Source organism: Drosophila montana, unplaced genomic scaffold (assembly GCF_035044405.1).
Source record: "Drosophila montana isolate Dmon_TW-CO22-7 unplaced genomic scaffold, ASM3504440v1 contig_3440_1, whole genome shotgun sequence".
Lineage (NCBI taxonomy): Eukaryota > Metazoa > Arthropoda > Insecta > Diptera > Drosophilidae > Drosophila > Drosophila montana.
Genome location: NW_026998325.1, coordinates 471,800 through 491,002, shown reverse-complemented (window position 1 = coordinate 491,002; position 19,203 = coordinate 471,800). Strand labels below are relative to the sequence as shown.

General features: G+C 37.7%; 4 protein-coding genes across 4 annotated transcripts; 2 read left to right on the top strand and 2 right to left on the bottom strand.

The window, feature by feature from the left end:
- Positions 1–140: 140 nt before the first annotated feature.
- LOC135434880 (basic-leucine zipper transcription factor A) lies at positions 141–626 on the bottom strand. The gene has a single exon (XM_064691622.1). It carries the CDS (start codon positions 624–626, stop codon positions 141–143), a length of 486 nt encoding a protein of 161 aa, XP_064547692.1.
- A 2,335-nt stretch (positions 627–2,961) lies between these two features.
- On the top strand, positions 2,962–3,411 carry LOC135434860 (protein Mabiki). The gene has a single exon (XM_064691582.1). It carries the CDS (start codon positions 2,962–2,964, stop codon positions 3,409–3,411), a length of 450 nt encoding a protein of 149 aa, XP_064547652.1.
- Positions 3,412–5,758: 2,347 nt separating this feature from the next.
- LOC135434858 (protein Mabiki) lies at positions 5,759–6,639 on the top strand. Its single transcript, XM_064691581.1, has one exon. The coding sequence runs from the start codon at positions 6,013–6,015 to the stop codon at positions 6,637–6,639; it is 627 nt and encodes a 208-aa protein (XP_064547651.1). The 5' UTR covers positions 5,759–6,012.
- An 8,686-nt stretch (positions 6,640–15,325) lies between these two features.
- Mabi (Mabiki) lies at positions 15,326–16,187 on the bottom strand. Its single transcript, XM_064691580.1, has one exon. It carries the CDS (start codon positions 16,001–16,003, stop codon positions 15,326–15,328), a length of 678 nt encoding a protein of 225 aa, XP_064547650.1. The 5' UTR covers positions 16,004–16,187.
- Positions 16,188–19,203: the final 3,016 nt, after the last annotated feature.

Sequence of the window (19,203 nt, the reverse complement as noted above, 5' to 3'; positions counted from 1 at the left end):
AGATTAATGTCATTCATTCACATTTGCATACGCTATACAATTTCTGAGGCACTTAAAATTCTATATCACTGGTTGCTAGGCAAATCACCAACTCGGTAGCATCTACCGATGCCACCTATTAATAGGAAGTATCTATCCACTCATGTCTGTAGCATGGAGTAGAGCGCATTGCGCAACTCCGCTGGCCAGGTATTGGCATCCGGATTGATGCTGAGCATGTGGCGCATTTGGAGTACCGCGCGTTGCTTTTGCAGCACATAGGCGAACGCCTGATGATTCATGATCGGCGTGGGCGTGGCTGTGGGCGTGTGTAACGCATGCGTTTGTGGCTGCCACCGCTGCTGTGGTTGATATTGTTGCTGCTGCTGCTGTGGAGGTGTTGTTGGCGGCGTAGGCGGTAGTTGGTGTTGATATTGGCGCTGCTCAGACTCCTGACGACGCTTGCGTGGCGTGTTATCGCTCAGTGCATATGGACGAAATAAGGGCGTGGTCGTGACCGTGTCTTCTTTGCTGTTGCGCTTGCCAAATTTTTTGTGCTTGTAGCAGCCGGTGTTGAATTTCTTATGAGTATAATCGACGTTCGTTTCATTTTCTTGGTGCGGATAATCCATTTGTGAGGGTGCCATCGTGTAGGTGAGGATTGTGTTAAAATACTGAGATGTTGTTATGTTGATGTTTGTCGAACGACTGTGCTCCTTCTGCTGCGCAACGGTGGCTTTTATAGGAGAAGGCGCTAGCTACCTGCTCGGGAAATTATCATTAAGGTGAGCAGCGTCTTGTTTATGGGAAAACTTCGTTGACAAAGGTCTGCATTGTCATAAAAAGAAAAGGATTTGTTCCACAATATGTATGTATGGTATGTTGTTACCTGCTCGGACAAGTCCTTTTTGTAATTAATTTTTCATTTGCCCAGCGGTGCTCGGCTCGCACCTACATACACGAGTGCATTCTCCTGCTGCTGTCTGCCTGTGCTCATTTCAATTTTCTCGGTATTTCTCGAGAAGATTTCACCAGAACGCGAGCATTCAGCCAGCGCCTGCGCCCTGTCCCAGAATGTTCTTTGATGCGGTAGCCTATGCCGATCCCTATGCCTTCGGCAATATCGGTTCAGCGCTTTTAGATTCCTATCTCGCTTACCGCTAATCTGCTCATTATGTTGCACATCATTCCATGGTGCAGCAGCTCGACGGCTTACTAACAATGGGCAATTGAATGGAAATTTATTGGGATTTTCCCGAAATATTGCATCCAAAACTTGAAGTGTGGAGGACGTCAATAAAATTATCTACATGTGTTTATATTTAGTTATTTATCTATGCAGGCATATTATACATATGTTTAGATTTCGAAGATATTACATTTTATTGATGACGATTCCTGGCTTGTTGATATGGTGATTGATAGGTGTTTTTTTTTTAGCAGAATATTGTATAGTATTCTCATTGCTGGACCATTATCAAGTAAGGCAAGTAAATTAAATTAAATAAGTACGATAATTTTGTTCATAAACAAGCAACCCTCGGTGTTGTCTTCCTACAAGGGACATAGATTATTTTTTTCTCATCTTCAATTTTCTGCTCCTTCCAGACCCATCAGGAACTATCCCTACCTACGTGTAAGACAGCTTACGGTATCTAAATAGATTACAATAGCTCGCAACACGATTTCTCCCCTGAACTTTTTTTACCCTAATAAAATCTTTGCTTTTACGATGTCCACGCCCAGCATTGGGTATGGGAAAAGCTTTTCGGGCAGGTTAAAAATTTACCCTTCAATATTTTTTTTCCCTATTTACTTAATATTCTCCCACTCTTTCTAATATATTATATTTTTAATTTTTATCTTAAAAATACTTATTCTTGACTTACACCTTTCTTCTTAGATTTATGACTCTAATAACGTCACTGACAAAATTAGCTCTGAAAATGGGCATGGCTTTCCGGTGATGCTTTTATAAATCTTTATGCTGTGATAAGCCTTTCAGCTTTTAAAAACTTAACAAATAATGGAAATTATGCATATAAATATATTCAGTCAAAAATGACGGGAAGTTAGCTTTAAAACTTTGTATAAACAAATTTAATCTATTTTAATTCTAAAAAATTCAATTTTTATTCATTTTTCCCATGGTTTAAATGGAGCCAGTTATTAGATTATGTTTAAGCAGGTTTCCTCAAATGGGCCGTGAGGTTTAGGGATTTTTATTATGTATGAAATTACTAAGAACTCTCAACGCGACCTTGCCAGACAATATGTGAGAAAGGTCACAAGTAAATCAATTATATTAAACGCAATTCATTCACATATCCCAGCCACTATCGCTTTCTTCTGGAAATCCTTTCTAAGAAGTTGACGCTTCCAATTGTCAAGCAAAGAAAGCGTTTCCTGGCAGGTTTGTACAAGTGTGTCCCATGATATGCGGAGTAGAGCAGTTGCATAATCGTAAAAATGCTACATTTACGTTATCAATTCTTTCCGGCCAACGGAAAATGGGATCTGATCATTGTAATCAAACAATATGGCAATCTTTCAGTGCAATACTTAGAGACAGCAACAACAATTGTAGTCCTGGTGCTTGACTCAGCGTTTGTTCAGGGCCGGACTCAAACCCACCTGAAATAAATCCGCTTAGCTGTCGAACGGCAGTGACTACATAAATCAATGGACACGACTTTAAGAAAGAGGCATTGAATGAAAAATCCGACATGGTTATGATCGCACGCACTCCGACCGAAGGGACGATGTCTTCTCGTGTATATGTGTAGGTGCCGGATTTTGGGATTCAGTAATGATGCCCAGTACCTTGGGAAGAATAATATTTTCAGCTGGCCAGGCGATCTCACAAGCTGAAGTCATAAATGCTTTGCGGATCGGCGGTAACAATAAAACTTTACAGGCGACACAAAGGAAGCCGAACAATGCGGCCGTAGACACCGTGGCCATATGAGCGCCAGGATTAGAATGTATGGCACTGGGTCTGCTCTGCTCACTCAACAGGTATTTCCAGTGAAAATCGCTGGCGATACAAATAGTCAAATAGTCAAGACACAGCCGCCGCGGAGACCAACGCCCACGACAGTAACCACCACCTACCACGCCAACATGGTGCGCTCCCATGCGCCCCGTCTGCGCAGCCCCAAGGCGCAACAGCGTCGCGATCGCAACACTTTGGCTTGTCTCCTGAGTCGCCGCGCCCGGCAGGCCAATCAGGCTGCCATGGAGCAACAGTACGAGCACTATCGGGTGCAGCACGAGGCCAACCTGGAGCAGCAAATACGACTGAGCCTCTACTACGTACGGTTCCTGCAGCACGCCATGGCCAGCACCCGAGCTCCACTGACCGATACCCATCAGAAGCTGCCGCAGACTCCGCAGTGCTGGCCCCAACAGGCAACTGCCACGAAGCGTTAGGGATTGCATATAGTACAGACTTCCCTCAATCGAGACTTATCTGAGCTAGTTTATAGCGGTTTTAGTTTTTATTTATTGTGATTACTTTTTTATTGACCTTGTGATGACTTTTAAAGTCTTATTTATTTATTATTGTTGACCATCAATAAACCAAATTGTTAAAGCAAGCATTTATATCTATTACAATTTATTCATCTCATCTCGCTCTTGCTCTTCGATTTCATTAGGTAGAATCTAAAGATTTATTATCGAACAGACCACATAATTAGATCTTAATATGTTCTAAAATAAATGTATATACAATGTAAAATGACACTTTCGCCAACGAGGGTAATTATCAATCTATCGGGACACCTTAGCGATCTCTTTTGGTTTTCTCTTTTATGTTCTCAACCATTGCTCTTCCTTGTAGGGGAAAGTCCCAGTCAGGTGTAACGTTAATCGGGTTCATTTAGGATAGAAAACTTACATTGGGCAGGCTTGTCACAATGGTCCAACGATCAGTATTTTATGAAGTTACAAAGACTGTTCTCTGCTAAAAACAAGCTATAACTGACAAAAAAGTCGAGTCAATTCAAACTTTTATATGGACATGTGCGACACAGATGTACGGCATTGCTGCAAAAAACGATCTGGATCTGGTACTGGATCCTGGCTTTCTACAGGATTTTTAATAAATAACATTAATGTGTCCACTTTAGTCCAAATAATAAAGCTGCCAATATTAGGTAGTAGTATTCGTGCCAGATGTCTGTTAGATTGGTTCACTAACCGATTATTGATTAAAGCAAAAGCTGGGCAGCTAAAATGCAAACCATTTTCATCATTTTAATTATTTTAATTTTTTAAGGACCCTTTTCAAAAAACCCATCCTCCTCGCTAGACCCGGGTTTCAAAGATTTGGTGGGTGAAGCTTGGGGCTTGCATTCATTTCAAAGTATCCCCATGACAATTCATTTCAGAGTTACATATCTGTGCTAGCGATTAGTTAAGGTGTTCATTGTCCGATCTTTATTAAATTTTCAGGGCATAAAATGTTTTTTAAATCGAAAGCGTACATCTAAAGCTGCAGAAATTTCGTTTTATTAACGTATCCAAAATGTGAAATATTCAGGATATGTTCTTACGAGAATTAAGTATCTGTAGCTCCAATAAGCTCAGAGCTATGCACAGAAAGTGGATTTCCATATGGATTTTTCATGGCAAGCTGTTTCGGTTATATCAATCAAACTTGATATACGAAGGCAATAGGTAGAGATACGCTCAAACTCATAAGACTTTAAATGTATCTGTGAAAATATATAAACTATTTTCCGACTTATTTAAGAAGTTGTAATACTAAATATTGATTAATGATGATCCCACTTCCAATATTTTGGCAGCATAGTATATTTTAACGGCAATTGGAAATAAAAGTTTTAATCATGATTTTGTATGAATATGTAAATAATTATTAGTAAGATTTCAGTTTTATTGAAGCGCTTTTAACGCTGTAGTAATAAGATAACAATTATATAGTTGATGCCGATAATATTGCTATTATTAACTGACGTTATGCAAGGCATATATTTATCAAACTATAAAAATTAGCATGAACTGATAACAGTAATAACTATTAAACAGCCACGTTTTAATGATAAAATGCTTGTTTAATTATATATGCAAATGTACATACATACATCAAATGTCACTTAACTCAATCGTTTTAATGGAGTCCATTGATCAACACGATATAATGATTTAATGTAAAGTAGCAGCAATTTTCAAACTGTCTAGATGGGCAAAGGTGTTGATTATTACTGGAGCAATGGAATATACTATAGAGATCCGGCTAAAGCTTTGAGAAGGCGGCAATTAGCACATGTGACAACACGTGCCTCTGGCTGACTCATAATATAGTTTAGAGCAAAGCATTATATAACACAATTAATTAGAATCTATTATATACCTTATTTCCATATACTACTAATATTATAGGTATAAAACGAACATAGAATTTTTGAATTTTTTGATTTATAAACAAACAATTCGTTTGTTTTTTATTCGTGCTACGTTACCTTTCAGCTGAAACCATTTTGAGATCCTTTTGTTTGGCGAGTCATCCTTAAAAGTGTCTAAACTGCAGACCTGCATGAATTTCCAAGAAATTGCGAAAAAAAAAAACTGGAAAGTGGCTCGAAGATCGTGAAGGACCACACGGAACGTATGGCGTCAAGTAGGGCAATAAAAATAGAAAAAAGCAAAATATGTGTCTGATATACGAGCGAGAATTTTCCAGTTCCGGTAGCCGCGACAACATTTGATTTCTGAAGAGCGCGCGGCCAGGTACTGCCAGGTATTCAGAACAATATGTTCGGCAATTAGCCGCCGTGGGCCATAAAATATTCAAAATGCCCGGCCAAACAGCGATTAGTTAGGTAATAAAGATGCGTTAATCCGTCTGTTTACGTGTTCGACGCGTTTCCCAAAAAAAAGGGCTCGCTACCTGGGCGAGAGGCCTGGATTAGCGCTGCCATCCTGGACATATAAACAGGATATCAAGCGGACAACAGAAGCATTCAGACACAAAACGTCAAAGCATAAACAACATACTCTCAAGACATGCAGCACACACAAAATATGGAAAGAGTCATCAATTCGTCCAGCTATGTGCATAAGAAGTTTGCGGCCAACAAGCGCAAGCGGGATGTGGACCAGATACTGGATCAGAACAAGGAGAATATGACGCTAGACTTGACGCCGCCCTGCAAACGTCGCCAGATGAAGGGTTTCTTTCGCCCCTGGCTGGACAATGAACAGAACATCGAAGCCACCGTCAATAAAACATGCGATGCCTCCAACCAGAAGATGTCTGGTGCTGCTCCAACTACTGCCAGTACCTATCACGCCAACATGGTGCGTCGCTGTCAGACACCGCACCATCGCAGCTCCAAGGAGCAGCGTCGTCGGGATCGCAACACCTTGGCCTGTCTTCTGAGCCGGAGGGCCAAGCAGGCGCAGGATGCGCGCATGGCACAGCAATACGAACAATATCGGGCCCAACAAGCAGCCATAATGGAGCAACAGGTCCGCTTCAGTCTCTACTATCGCCAGCTGCTACAGCAGGCGGTATTCCAGCGGGGAGTAACCGCCCCAAGCTTTCAACTGCCCCACCAACAGCAGCAGTTCCTACAGCAAATGGCGCTTTCGCAGCAACTACTGATCTTCGGGTCCCAGCCAGCCCAGTGAGGCCGACTTGTAACATATATTCATGTTACATAATAATAATAGCCATTGATTGTGATTTAGTTGCTTAAGCCTTAATTTATTTTTTGTTGACTTTCAAAATAAAACAAAACTATTTTGTAAATCCGATTTTTTTAAAACAATTCTAGCAACTAGTAATTATCAGAGTGGATCAAAGACCACGAATTAAGAATGTTTGTATAACTTTGTATTTTTATCCATTTTTTATGGGTCCAAAGTATCAAAAGTGTCTTATGTACACCAAATCTAGCCAAATCCTGCACAAAGTGAAGTACTGCAAAAAAGTAATGTGGCTTATATTGTACAGATAATAAATTAATTTTTAAATTGATAACAGAAAAATCAGCAATCTCTTATTCTAAAAACCCATTATAGCTCAAATTCAACTAATGTGTTTGATAAGAAATTGCAAATATTTTAAATTCTGATGCTTCATTATTCAGTTCACACTGCAACAGAAAATTAACATTATTTTTACAAAGCTCAACGAGCAAGTTTCTGACTATTTAAAATATTTTAGTCCAGTGGTCAAAAGTGAGACATCGAATTACCCTTGAGTATAATACTATATATATGTATTTTTCAGCATTCCAATGTCTCAAAGAAGACGGACGAGCAATTCGGGGGCTAATACTGAGAACTGCAATATGCTGCCTCAGTTCAATCAAATAAAAAATAGTCTCATCTGACATCATCAAATTCAACAACATACTTTTCTTATCGAATAACCCAAAATAATGTGAGACTAAAACTTGTGTTATCCTGATCAGTATAAAAAGTATGAAAACTCTCTCAGTTCCAGTAGCTGTCATAGATATGATCGCTGACAAATTAAGTTCTTTATCAAGAACTCTTTTGTTGTTCAAGACCAAACAATATTGGCATAAAATTGTTCTCTAGGGAAAATCGGTATAACACTTCCACACGAACAGGGAAATAGTGGGATATAAAAAATGGATTGCTTATTGTAATATCGATATGCTATAAGAAGTAATAAGTGATGTAAGTGAAGAATACAGAGATCATATATCATATACATATAAGTTATAAGAGATACATTTATTGTTAATGTAAAAATATGCATAAAAAGCCAAACCTCATGAAAATCTGATGAGTTTTGGCCGAGTAATGGGGGTGGGAAATTCTGACCTATGTCTATATACGAATCTTATGGGTAAGATTTTGACATGAATTTCGACTTAAAATGATGTATTCAGATTTTAATGCCAGATTAATCCAGAGGGAAAACTATGCATAAAAAGTCAAACCTCATGAAAATCTGATGAGTTTTGACCGAGTTATGGGGGTGGGAAATTCTGACCTATGTCTATATACGAGTCTTAGGGTAAGATATTGATATGAATTTCGACTAAAAATTATGTGTTCAGATTTTAATGCCAGATTAATAAAGAGGGAAAACTATTCATAAAAAGACAAACTCTATGAAAATCTGATGAGTTTTGACCGAGTTATGGGGGTGGGAAATTCTGACCTATGTCTATATACGAGTCTTAGAGTAAGATTTTGACATGAATTTCGACTAAAAATTATGTGTTCAGATTTTAATGCCAGATTAATCTAGAGGGAAAACTATTCATAAAAAGACAAACCCTATGAAAATCTGATGAGTTTTGACCGAGTAATGGGGGTGGGAAGTTCTGACCTATGTCTATATACGAATCTTGTGGGTAAGATTTTCCGACCGACTGGAGATTCAGTGCCGAGGGGGGGCTTGCAACGAAGAGGGAGTGCTGATTCGACGGTTCGAATGCCAGATTAATATAGAGGGAAAACTATTCATAAAGACAAACCTATGAAAATCTGATGAGTTTTGACCGAGTAATGGGGGTGGGAAGTTCTGACCTATGTCTATATACGAATCTTATGGGTAAGATTTTGACATGAATTTCGACTAAAAATTATGTGTTCAGATTTTAATGCCAGATTAATATAGAGGGAAAACTATTCATAAAAAGACAAACTCTATGAAAATCTGATGAGTTTTGACCGAGTAATGGGGGTGGGAAGTTCTGACCTATGTCTATATACGAATCTTATGGGTAAGATTTTGACATGAATTTCGACTAAAAATTATGTGTTCAGATTTTAATGCCAGATTAATATAGAGGGAAAACTATTCATAAAAAGACAAACTCTATGAAAATCTGATGAGTTTTGACCGGGTAATGGGGGTGGGAAGTTCTGACCTATGTCTATGTACGAGTCTTAGAGTAAGATTTTGACATGAATTTCGACTAAAAATTATGTGTTCAGATTTTAATGCCAGATTAATCTAGAGGGAAAACTATTCATAAAAAGACAAACCCTATGAAAATCTGATGAGTTTTGACCGAGTTATGGGGGTGGGATATTCTGACCTATATCTATATACGAGTCTTAGGGTAAGATTTTGACATGAATTTCGACTAAAAATTATGTGTTCAGATTTTAATGCCATATTAATATAGAGGGAAAACTATTCATAAAAAGAAAAAACCCTATGAAAATCTGATGAGTTTTGACCGAGTAATGGGGGTGGGAAGTTCTGACCTATGTCTATATACGAATCTTGTGGGTAAGATTTTCACATGAAATCCGACTAAAAAGGATGTATTCATATTTGAATGCCAGATTAATCTAGAGGGAAAACTATGCATAAAAAGACAAACCTCATGAAGATCTGATGAGTTTTCACCGAGTAATGGGGGTGGGAAATTCTGACCTATGTCTATATACGAATCTTATGGGTAAGATTTTGACATGGAATTCGACTAAAAATTATGTATTCAGATTTGAATACCAGATAAATATAGAGGGAAAACTATGTTCAAAAAGCCAAGCCCCATGAAAATATGATGAGTTTTGGCCTAGTAATGGGGGTGGTAAATTCAGACCTACATTTGTCTATATACGAGTCTTAGGGTAAGATTTTGACATGAATTTCGACTAAAAATTATGTGTTCAGATTTTAATGCCAGATTAATCTAGAGGGAAAACTATTCATAAAAAGGCAAACCCTATGAAAATCTGTTGAGTTTTGACCGAGTAATGGGGGTGGGAAGTTCTGACCTATGTCTATATACGAATCTTATGGGTAAGATGTTGACAAGAAATTCGACTAAAAATGAGTTTTAAATGCCAGATTAATAAAGAGGGAAAACTATGCATAAAAAGCCAAACCTCATGAAGATCTGATGAGTTTTCACCGAGTAATGGGGGAGGGAAATTCTGACCTATGTCTATATACGAATCTTATAGGTAAGATTTTGCCATGAATTTCGACTTAAAATGATGTATTCAGATTTTAATGCCAGATTAATATAGAGGGAAAACTGTGCATAAAAAGCCAAACCTCATGAAGATCTGATGAGTTTTCACCGAGTAATGGGGGAGGGAAATTCTGACCTATGTCTATATACGAATCTTATAGGTAAGATTTTGACATGAATTTCGACTAAAAATTATGTATTCAGATTTGAATGCCAGATTGATATAGAGGGAAAACTATGCATAAAAAGCCAAACCCTATGAAGATCTGATGAGTTTTCACCGAGTAATGGGGGTGGGAAGTTCTGACCTATGTCTATACACGAATCTTATGGGTAAGATTTTGACACGAATTTCGACTTAAAACGATGTATTCAGGTTTGAATGCCAGATTGATATAGAGGGAAAACTATGCATAAAAAGCCAAACCTCATGAAGATCTGATGAGTTTTGACCGAGTTATGGGGGTGGGAAATTCTGACCTATGTCTATATACGAGTCTTAGGGTAAGATATTAATATGAATTTCGACTAAAAATTATGTGTTCAGATTTTAATGCCAGATTAATCTAGAGGGAAAACTATTCATAAAAAGGCAAACCCTATGAAAATCTGATGAGTTTTGACCGAGTTATGGGGGTGGGAAATTCTGACCTATGTCTATATACGAGTCTTAGGGTAAGATTTTGACATGAATTTCGACTAAAAATTATGTGTTCAGATTTTAATGCCAGATTAATATAGAGGGAAAACTATGCATAAAAAGACAAACCCTATGAAAATCTGATGAGTTTTGACCGAGTAATGGGGGTGGGAAATTCTGACCTATGTCTATATACGAATCTTATGGGTAAGATTTTGACATGAATTTCGACTAAAAATTATGTATTCAGATTTGAATGCCAGATTAATCTAGAGGGAAAACTATGCATAAAAAGACAAACCCTATGAAAATCTGATGAGTTTTGACCGAGTTATGGGGGTGGGAAATTCTGACCTATGTCTATATACGAATCTTATGGGTAAGATTTTGACATGAATTTCGACTAAAAATTATGTATTCAGATTTTAATGCCAGATTAATATAGAGGGAAAACTATGCATAAAAAGACAAACCCTATGAAAATCTGATGAGTTTTGACCGAGTTATGGGGGTGGGAAATTCTGACCTATGTCTATATACGAATCTTATGGGTAAGATTTTGACAGAATTTCGACTATGACAAAATGATGTATTCAGATTTTAATGCCAGATTAATATAGAGGGAAAACTATGCATAAAAAGCCAAACCTCATGAAGATCTGATGAGTTTTGACCGAGTAATGGGGGTGGGAAATTCTGACCTATGTCTATATACGAATCTTATGGGTAAGATTTTGACATGAAATTCGACTAAAAATTATGTATTCATATTTGAATGCCAGATTAATCTAGAGGGAAAACTATGCATAAAAAGACAAACCCTATGAAAATCTGATGAGTTTTGACCGAGTTATGGGGGTGGGAAATTCTGACCTATGTCTATATACGAGTCTTAGGGTAAGATTTTGACATGAATTTCGACTAAAAATTATGTATTCAGATTTTAATGCCAGATTAATATAGAGGGAAAACTATGCATAAAAAGCCAAACCCATGAAAATCTGATGAGTTTTGACCGAGTAATGGGGGTGGGAAATTCTGACCTATGTCTATATACGAATCTTAGGGTAAGATTTTGACATGAATTTCGACTAAAAATTATGTATTCAGATTTGAATGCCAGATTAATCTAGAGGGAAAACTATGCATAAAAAGACCGAGTTATGGGGGTGGGAAATTCTGACCTATGTCTATATACGAATCTTATGGGTAAGATTTTGACATGAATTTCGACTAAAAATTATGTGTTCAGATTTTAATGCCAGATTAATATAGAGGGAAAACTATTCATAAAAAGACAAACCTATGAAAATCTGATGAGTTTTGACCGAGTAATGGGGGTGGGAAGTTCTGACCTATGTCTATATACGAATCTTATGGGTAAGATTTTGACATGAAATTCGACTAAAAATGATGTATTCAGATTTTAATGCCAGATTAATATAGAGGGAAAACTATGCATAAAAAGACAAACCTCTATGAAAATCTGATGAGTTTTGACCGAGTAATGGGGGTGGGAAATTCTGACCTATGTCTATATACGAATCTTATGGGTAAGATTTTGACATGAATTTCGACTAAAAATTATGTGTTCAGATTTTAATGCCAGATTAATCTAGAGGGAAAACTATTCATAAAAAGACAAACCCTATGAAAATCTGATGAGTTTTGACCGAGTAATGGGGGTGGGAAATTCTGACCTATGTCTATATACGAATCTTATGGGTAAGATTTTGACATGAATTTCGACTAAAAATTATGTGTTCAGATTTTTCATGCCAGATTAATCTATAGAGGGAAAACTATAGTTCAAAAAGCCAAACCTTATGAAGATCTGATAGAGTTTTGACCGAGTTATGGGGGTGGGAAATACTGACCTATGTCTATACACGAATCTTATGGGTAAGATTTTGACACGAATTTCGACTTAAAATGATGTATTCAGATTTGAATGCCAGATTAATCTAGAGGGAAAACTATGCATAAAAAGACAAACCCTATGAAAATCTGATGAGTTTTGACCGAGTAATGCGGGTGGGAAATTCTGACCTATGTCTATACACGAATCTTATGGGTAAGATTTTGACATGAATTTCGACTAAAAGTTATGTATTCAGATTTTAAAGCCAGATTAATCTAGAGGGAAAAATATTCATATAAAGACAAACCCTATGAAAATCTGATGAGTTTTGAGCGAGTAATGGGGGTGGGAAGTTCTGACCTATGTCTATACACGAAACTTATGGGTAAGATTTTGACACGAATTGACTTAAAATGATGTATTCAGATTTGAATGCCAGATTAATCTAGAGGGAAAACTATGCATAAAAAGACAAACCCTATGAAAATCTGATGAGTTTTGACCGAGTAATGGGGGTGGGAAATTCTGACCTATGTCTATATACGAGTCTTAGGGTAAGATTTTGACATGAATTTCGTTTAAAAATGAAAATCTGATGAGTTTTGGCCTAGTAATGGGGGTGGGAAATTCTTACCTATGTCTATGTACGAGTCTTAGAGTAAGATTTTGACATGAATTTCGACTAAAAATTATGTGTTCAGATTTTAATGCCAGATTAATCTAGAGGGAAAACTATTCATAAAAAGACAAACCCTATGAAAATCTGATGAGTTTTGACCGAGTTATGGGGGTGGGAAATTTCGACCTATGTCTATATACTATATAGGAGTGAGATTTTGATATTAATTTCGTATGAAAATGATGTATTCAGATTTGAATGCCAGATTAATCTAAAGGGAAGATAATGTACAAAAAGCCAAGCGAATAGTATGTATGCAAATGCAATATAATATTCAAGTACTTGACGGTCAATTTTCTTGACTATTCCAACTGTTTAATTTTTCGAAATATGCTTTAAATAGAGTTTTTCTGTGATCGGGTACGGTCTGGACTGACTCATTCACTATGTGTTCTCATTACTCAAGGTTGAGCCAAGCAGCAAAGACTACATCGCACGAAGAACGAGCTTGCGAAACACCGTCAAATATTATTATTGGCTAAGAAGGCAAGAGAGGGGAGGAGGAGGAGGATGGGGGGCAGCGACTGCAATTGGCTCAAAGTGCGAAAAGCTCAAGTTCAGCAGCTCGTGCGCCAAAGTGTTGCAACCACGAAACTTTGGTGCACGTCGAAGTCTCTGTAGCTGGTGTGAAAATCGAATGCAGTTTTCAATGTTAAGCAAGCAACGAGAGAGCCACAACAACAACAACATCGACATCGACAAAGAAAATAGTTTGCATTTAACTCATATTCATATAGACGCACAAGTGTTTGTGTATATAAATAAATATACCCCACAGGTGCCAAGTGGTAGTAAAGTGGGTTGCCGCTGCCTTTGTCGACGGAAATTTGTCTATTGGATTTTCCAGCTGCATAGGAAGTCGCTTCGCAGCGTTATCAAATGGCCTACAATGAAAATTAAAAGTAATTAGCTGCTCAAGCATTGCGCAATGAAAAAAAAAATACAAAAATATATATAAAAGCCAAAGAGTTAATTACCAGCTGGGGAGGAGACGGTCCAACTACTCAACATGAATACTCAAGTTTAATTAACCAACTTATTTGCCGTTGTTTTTGTTGTTGGTTTTCCTGCTGTTATACGCGGCACAGTTGACTGCATTTTGAGCCAGTTTAGCTCGATGTTGAGCTTTTATCATAGGAACTTCCTTATAAACATATATTAGTTTGACTACGTGCTTATTTAAAGTGCGCATCTGCGGACCATTGATTTTCTGCTTGGCTTGATATTGTGAAAGGAATGAGTTATCACATACTACATCGAACACAGTAAGGGCTGGCCTTACGGGCTCAACAGTTTTATTAATCAGTTACATAACAAATTTATAATAATAATAATAATAATATATTTCACTAATGAAAACTCGGCGTTTCATTAAATCTTAAATTTGAATATAAGCTAAGCGAGAATTCTTCGTAACATGCATAAAAAACTTGAGATCAGAAAAATATTTGTCCATATTATGGAATTGGAGAGACATACTGCACAAGAAATAAAGTCGTTCTTAATATTATTTTGGAGTGAACCGTTTGCCAAGTCCAACAGTCTGTAAAAATATTCAAATCTATTCAAATATTTTATATTTGAGTATATTTATATTTTAATATTAACGGCTGTAACCAGGCCTTGCGTGTGGCAAGTTTTCGGCTGACAATTTTAGATATTAATTAAATCACCCAATTTGCCCGAGGAAAATTTAATTCTGCCCGTGCTATCTTGGACTCCACTTCTCTTTAAAAATATATTTAACTCCATCGAATAAACATTGGGGTGAGAATCTTCAGGCTGAAAAATAAGATGTAGTTCATTATAGCTTTGGCTTGCATTTTTCACCCAAGAGCTAATGAAATCGCGAAAAGCGTATCAAAAAATTTTTGACATAGTTCTCGGAAAATGAGTTTGAAGCCGATCTGATGGTAAGCAAAAAGTTTCATACAAATGTTATTTACGATTGGAAGTTCCTAAGACCCAAGTTAACTACAGTGAAAATTCAGTCAGTCAGGACAAACAGTTTTATATATAGAGATACTTATAATATCAGGTTTATTACTTCGAGCATAATTTAAAATATTTGCTGTTCAGTTCTTAAAGAATATAACTAATAATATATATATATCAAATATAACATAAGGCTTACCAGTAAATTAATAATTAATAAAGCTAAAGTTTAGGCCTTAATGCTAATCGAATTTTTAACCACACGGTGATTAAACGAGCATTTACTAACACTGTTCGCTCTTAATGCCGTTGATCAAATAGTCAATACTGAAGTTCTTGACCGGCACGGGAGCAGGTGCCAGGGGTGCACTCTTGGGATGATCGTGCTTGACGAGTTGATTGAGATGATTGAAGTAGGCTGTGGCCCGCATGCTCTGCTCCACAATCTTGAGATGCTGCGCGGTGAACTCCTTGTACTGCTCCTCGATGGCCAGGTGTTCGAGTTTCTTAACACGTCGGCTCATGCGACAAGCGATTGTGTTCTTATTGCGTCTATCCTGATCCTTGGGCGTACGTTGTTTCTTGGGAAATTTTCGCACCATATTGCCATGATATTTACAAATGTCTCTTAGCGCTTCCGGACTGATGGCGGGCGGCAGGGATTGCGAGGACGAGGCAGACTCCGAGCCATTGGAGCCATCGCATATGGTGCTATTGAGACGTCGCCGCTTGGGCAGCGACAGAAGCACATCGCTGTACTCGCTGGAGCAGTGACTGCTCCTGCTCTCTTCACAATCCAGCCCGCTGTTGTAGCCATGGCCAATGCTGCTGCCAGGTGTGGCAATGCGTGCGAGCAGCTCCTCCTTGATCTGCAGCTCCAGCTCGTCACAGCGCGGACGCCTCAGGTCGAACTTCTTGTGACGATAGCTTTGCGGACTGTTGCCTTGTATTATCAGAGCCATTCTCTAGCTGTTAAGTGATGCGCTTCGGTTGTCTTCGTTTGACTGACTGTTGTCCTGCACCGAGGCGGGCCGAGCTTATATAGTACATAGAGAGAGATTGCTGCATTCGCGTGTCTTATCAACCGACTGCCGTAATCCGCAGTCGTTTATGATGTTGTTTACACAAATCGAAAAGGAAATTTATTTTTGCAAAACGAAAACAAAACCATAAAATCAGCTGACGGCCTGCGCACGTCCGACCCGTCCTGGCACCGCTTCGCGCATGCGCCGCTTACCTAAGTCGAGCCGAGCGCCGCCCGCTGATAAGCCTTTTGTGCATGCATGCTTGTGCTTGCGTGCTTGAGTGTGACCAGGCCCAGTTAATGAGCTGGCTTTGGGCATAGAATTCCTCAGAGATTTAAGTATTTGCCCAGCTCCCTAGGTGGCAAAATGCGCGCCTTTGTTTGGCTTTCATTCAATTTGCGTTTGTTCCGCAGCCAGATAATTTTTCTATTTTTTCTATTTTCCTATTCTGTTTGCCATTGTCTTTGCCATTGTCGCAGTTTTTGTCAATAGTCGGGCTGTGCCATGTGTTTTCTTTTAAACTCCATTCGAATTGTTCAATTTTTGGTTTTACCCACAGCATTTGCGGCTCATTTGTCTGGGTAAATTCGGTTTGTGTGCCGAACTATTGATAAGTTATTGTCGTGCTGGTTTGATTTTCCTCCTACTTGTCTTTCGCTTCTTTCTTCTTGTTTTTTTTTTTGGGTATTGCTTCTTGGAATTGGCATTCCTGGTGCATCATGCTGTTGACTGTGATAAGATGCAGAGTGCAGTGAGCTGTGCTCTTGTCTTTCACTGACTTTTGATCGGATTGCAAAAGGCACAAACTGGCACTGGCATTCATTACGCCAGCTGATAAGTTGGGCTGAGTTTTGCTTAAGACCTTATGCACCTAGATTATTAGAACTAAGCTGTAGATAAGTGAATGGTGCAGAGACCGGTTCGTTGGGGTAAAAAACTAGATTCTGTCTTGGGACCAAGATAAGATACGATAGGCGAAGAATGATATTAGGAAAAAACGGACCTATTTATTATTCAGAAGACTGCCACGAAAATAAAAACTCTGAAGTGTGAAAAACGGCTAGTATTTAATTACTTAAAGTTTTTAAAAATTCCGAATCACACATTCTGCTCATAGGAGTGTTTATATAAGTTTACATTAGAATAAAACAACTAAGAGGATTAAATATAATATTTACACTTGTTGAATAATACATTTTCAGAGACCGCAAGCTAAGCATGGGAAGTACCAGAATGTATTTGAATTGAGTGCATTTCTGGGAATATTCCTGCCACTTGGCTCTAAATTTAGCTAATGGAATTTATCTTAGATCAGTACTTAAGTACTTACGAAAGAGTTATGAAGAATATACATAATCTTAAACTTGACTAGTTAGTTTTTGTTGTTGTTTATTTAAATACACTTATTTATAGCTGATAATCTGCAGAGTCATTCAATAAGATTTGAGGCAAATTATTTGCATTAGTTTGTCCACTTGTCCGCACATACAAAAGATTTGTGGACTTTTAAAATAATTAAATATGCTATATATTGTGTTAAAATAACCAAAGCTATCTGGTGAGCGACATGTAGATACCCTGTAGCTGGTAATAATGAAAACTTGGCCGGGCATAACCGTCATATATCTTGTGCCAAGCGCAGACAAAGTTTATTCCCTTTTTTGAATGTATGCTTGCCTCTTTGAAACCCTTTTTCTATTATGCTATATCAATAATTCATGAAATAACTAAATAACTTTCAATCCGCTTATTACTGCAAATTGTTCGTTGAGGATTCTGTATAAAGAAAAGTCAGTCTCCCTCAAACGCTTAGATAATCATACGTGTATAAATGAATATTTGGGTAAGTAAATGTTTACAAAAACCATTATTTCTCCTCAATGAATAAGTTAACCTAAATAAAATTGGTGTAAATAATAAATTTCAATTACGTTGACATAGTTATACCCGTGTATATTACATAAGTGTTTTATTTGTATAGCTCCAACGGACGGTCTATCGTTCTATCTTTCGGTAACAATGTATAAGCTCGAAGATGTTCTGAGCACAACAATATAATCTATTATTGCATGAGAGTTAAACTTAAGCCAACTAAGTTTAGCGATATATGCTAAAACAATGGTATACGATTTGTATTTAGTAAGCAGAAGCGGTTGGAGTCAACAAAAAATTAATTGCCTTTAATTTGAGTATGGTATTCAACTGAAAATGGCTGGATTAGCACAGCTTTTGATTCTGATTAAGAACCTGTACAATCAATGGGGCCGGAGTGCGACTTGAATATACTTGCACAACTTCATTATACTCTCACATTGCTTTCAGACATAGGTACAGATTATACAAAATCCCTGATTCAGTGAAAGTTCTAAAACAATTAAATAAAATTATAAAACTACGAGCAAAAGTACAATAAAATAAGAAATGGTTTTTGCAGTTCAATTTGTATTTTTTTGAAGAATTATTACTAAAGTTAAACTTTTATTTTAACTTTTAATCAATTACGATCTCTGATTGGAACTGTCCTGTAACGTTAGTTTTCCCAGGTGCTTGCTTTAAATAAAAACTCAATCGATATGCCCATTAACCACGTACAGTTTTTTTTTTAATCTGAATAAGCTAAATGCTGACAGTAATGGAAGCATATGTCATGTTTTATAGTGTAAACTGCAATTATTTTATTTGTTCAGTGAGTGACTGGTGTAATTTCTACATGAGCTTCATTTTTCACAGATTTTTCACAGGGATTGAGAACATGTCGGTTAACATACATATATGCAAAGGGGCTTAAACATGTACAAGACCGTTGGATTGAATAAAAAAGGTGAGCGTCAAAGTTGAATCTTACAATACCTACTTACTAATACATATCCGTGTGAGGTATGCTTCGGGATGACGCAGGCAACGGGCTACTTTACTCCTGGGTAGCTGTTAAAAGTCAACCTGGCCAGCAGATTCACGAGCAGCACAGCCAATAATCGGCGCTACGAGGAAGCATCAAACGGCTTGGAGCGCATCGAAATCGGACAGCTGCCGGTAGTTGAGTGAGCTCTGGCTGAGCACGACCAGTTGGGGAATGATTCGACTTCACGACTTTTGTCTAGGGTATTTAATAATGTCGTTTGTATTTTGCTACTGAT

Bases quoted from the DNA above. Each gene is read 5' to 3' on its own strand.
- Mabi (XM_064691580.1), bottom strand. From the start codon at position 16,003: ATGGCTCTGATAATACAAGGCAACAGTCCGCAAAGCTATCGTCACAAG.
- LOC135434858 (XM_064691581.1), top strand. From the start codon at position 6,013: ATGCAGCACACACAAAATATGGAAAGAGTCATCAATTCGTCCAGCTAT.
- LOC135434880 (XM_064691622.1), bottom strand. From the start codon at position 626: ATGGCACCCTCACAAATGGATTATCCGCACCAAGAAAATGAAACGAAC.
- LOC135434860 (XM_064691582.1), top strand. From the start codon at position 2,962: ATGTATGGCACTGGGTCTGCTCTGCTCACTCAACAGGTATTTCCAGTG.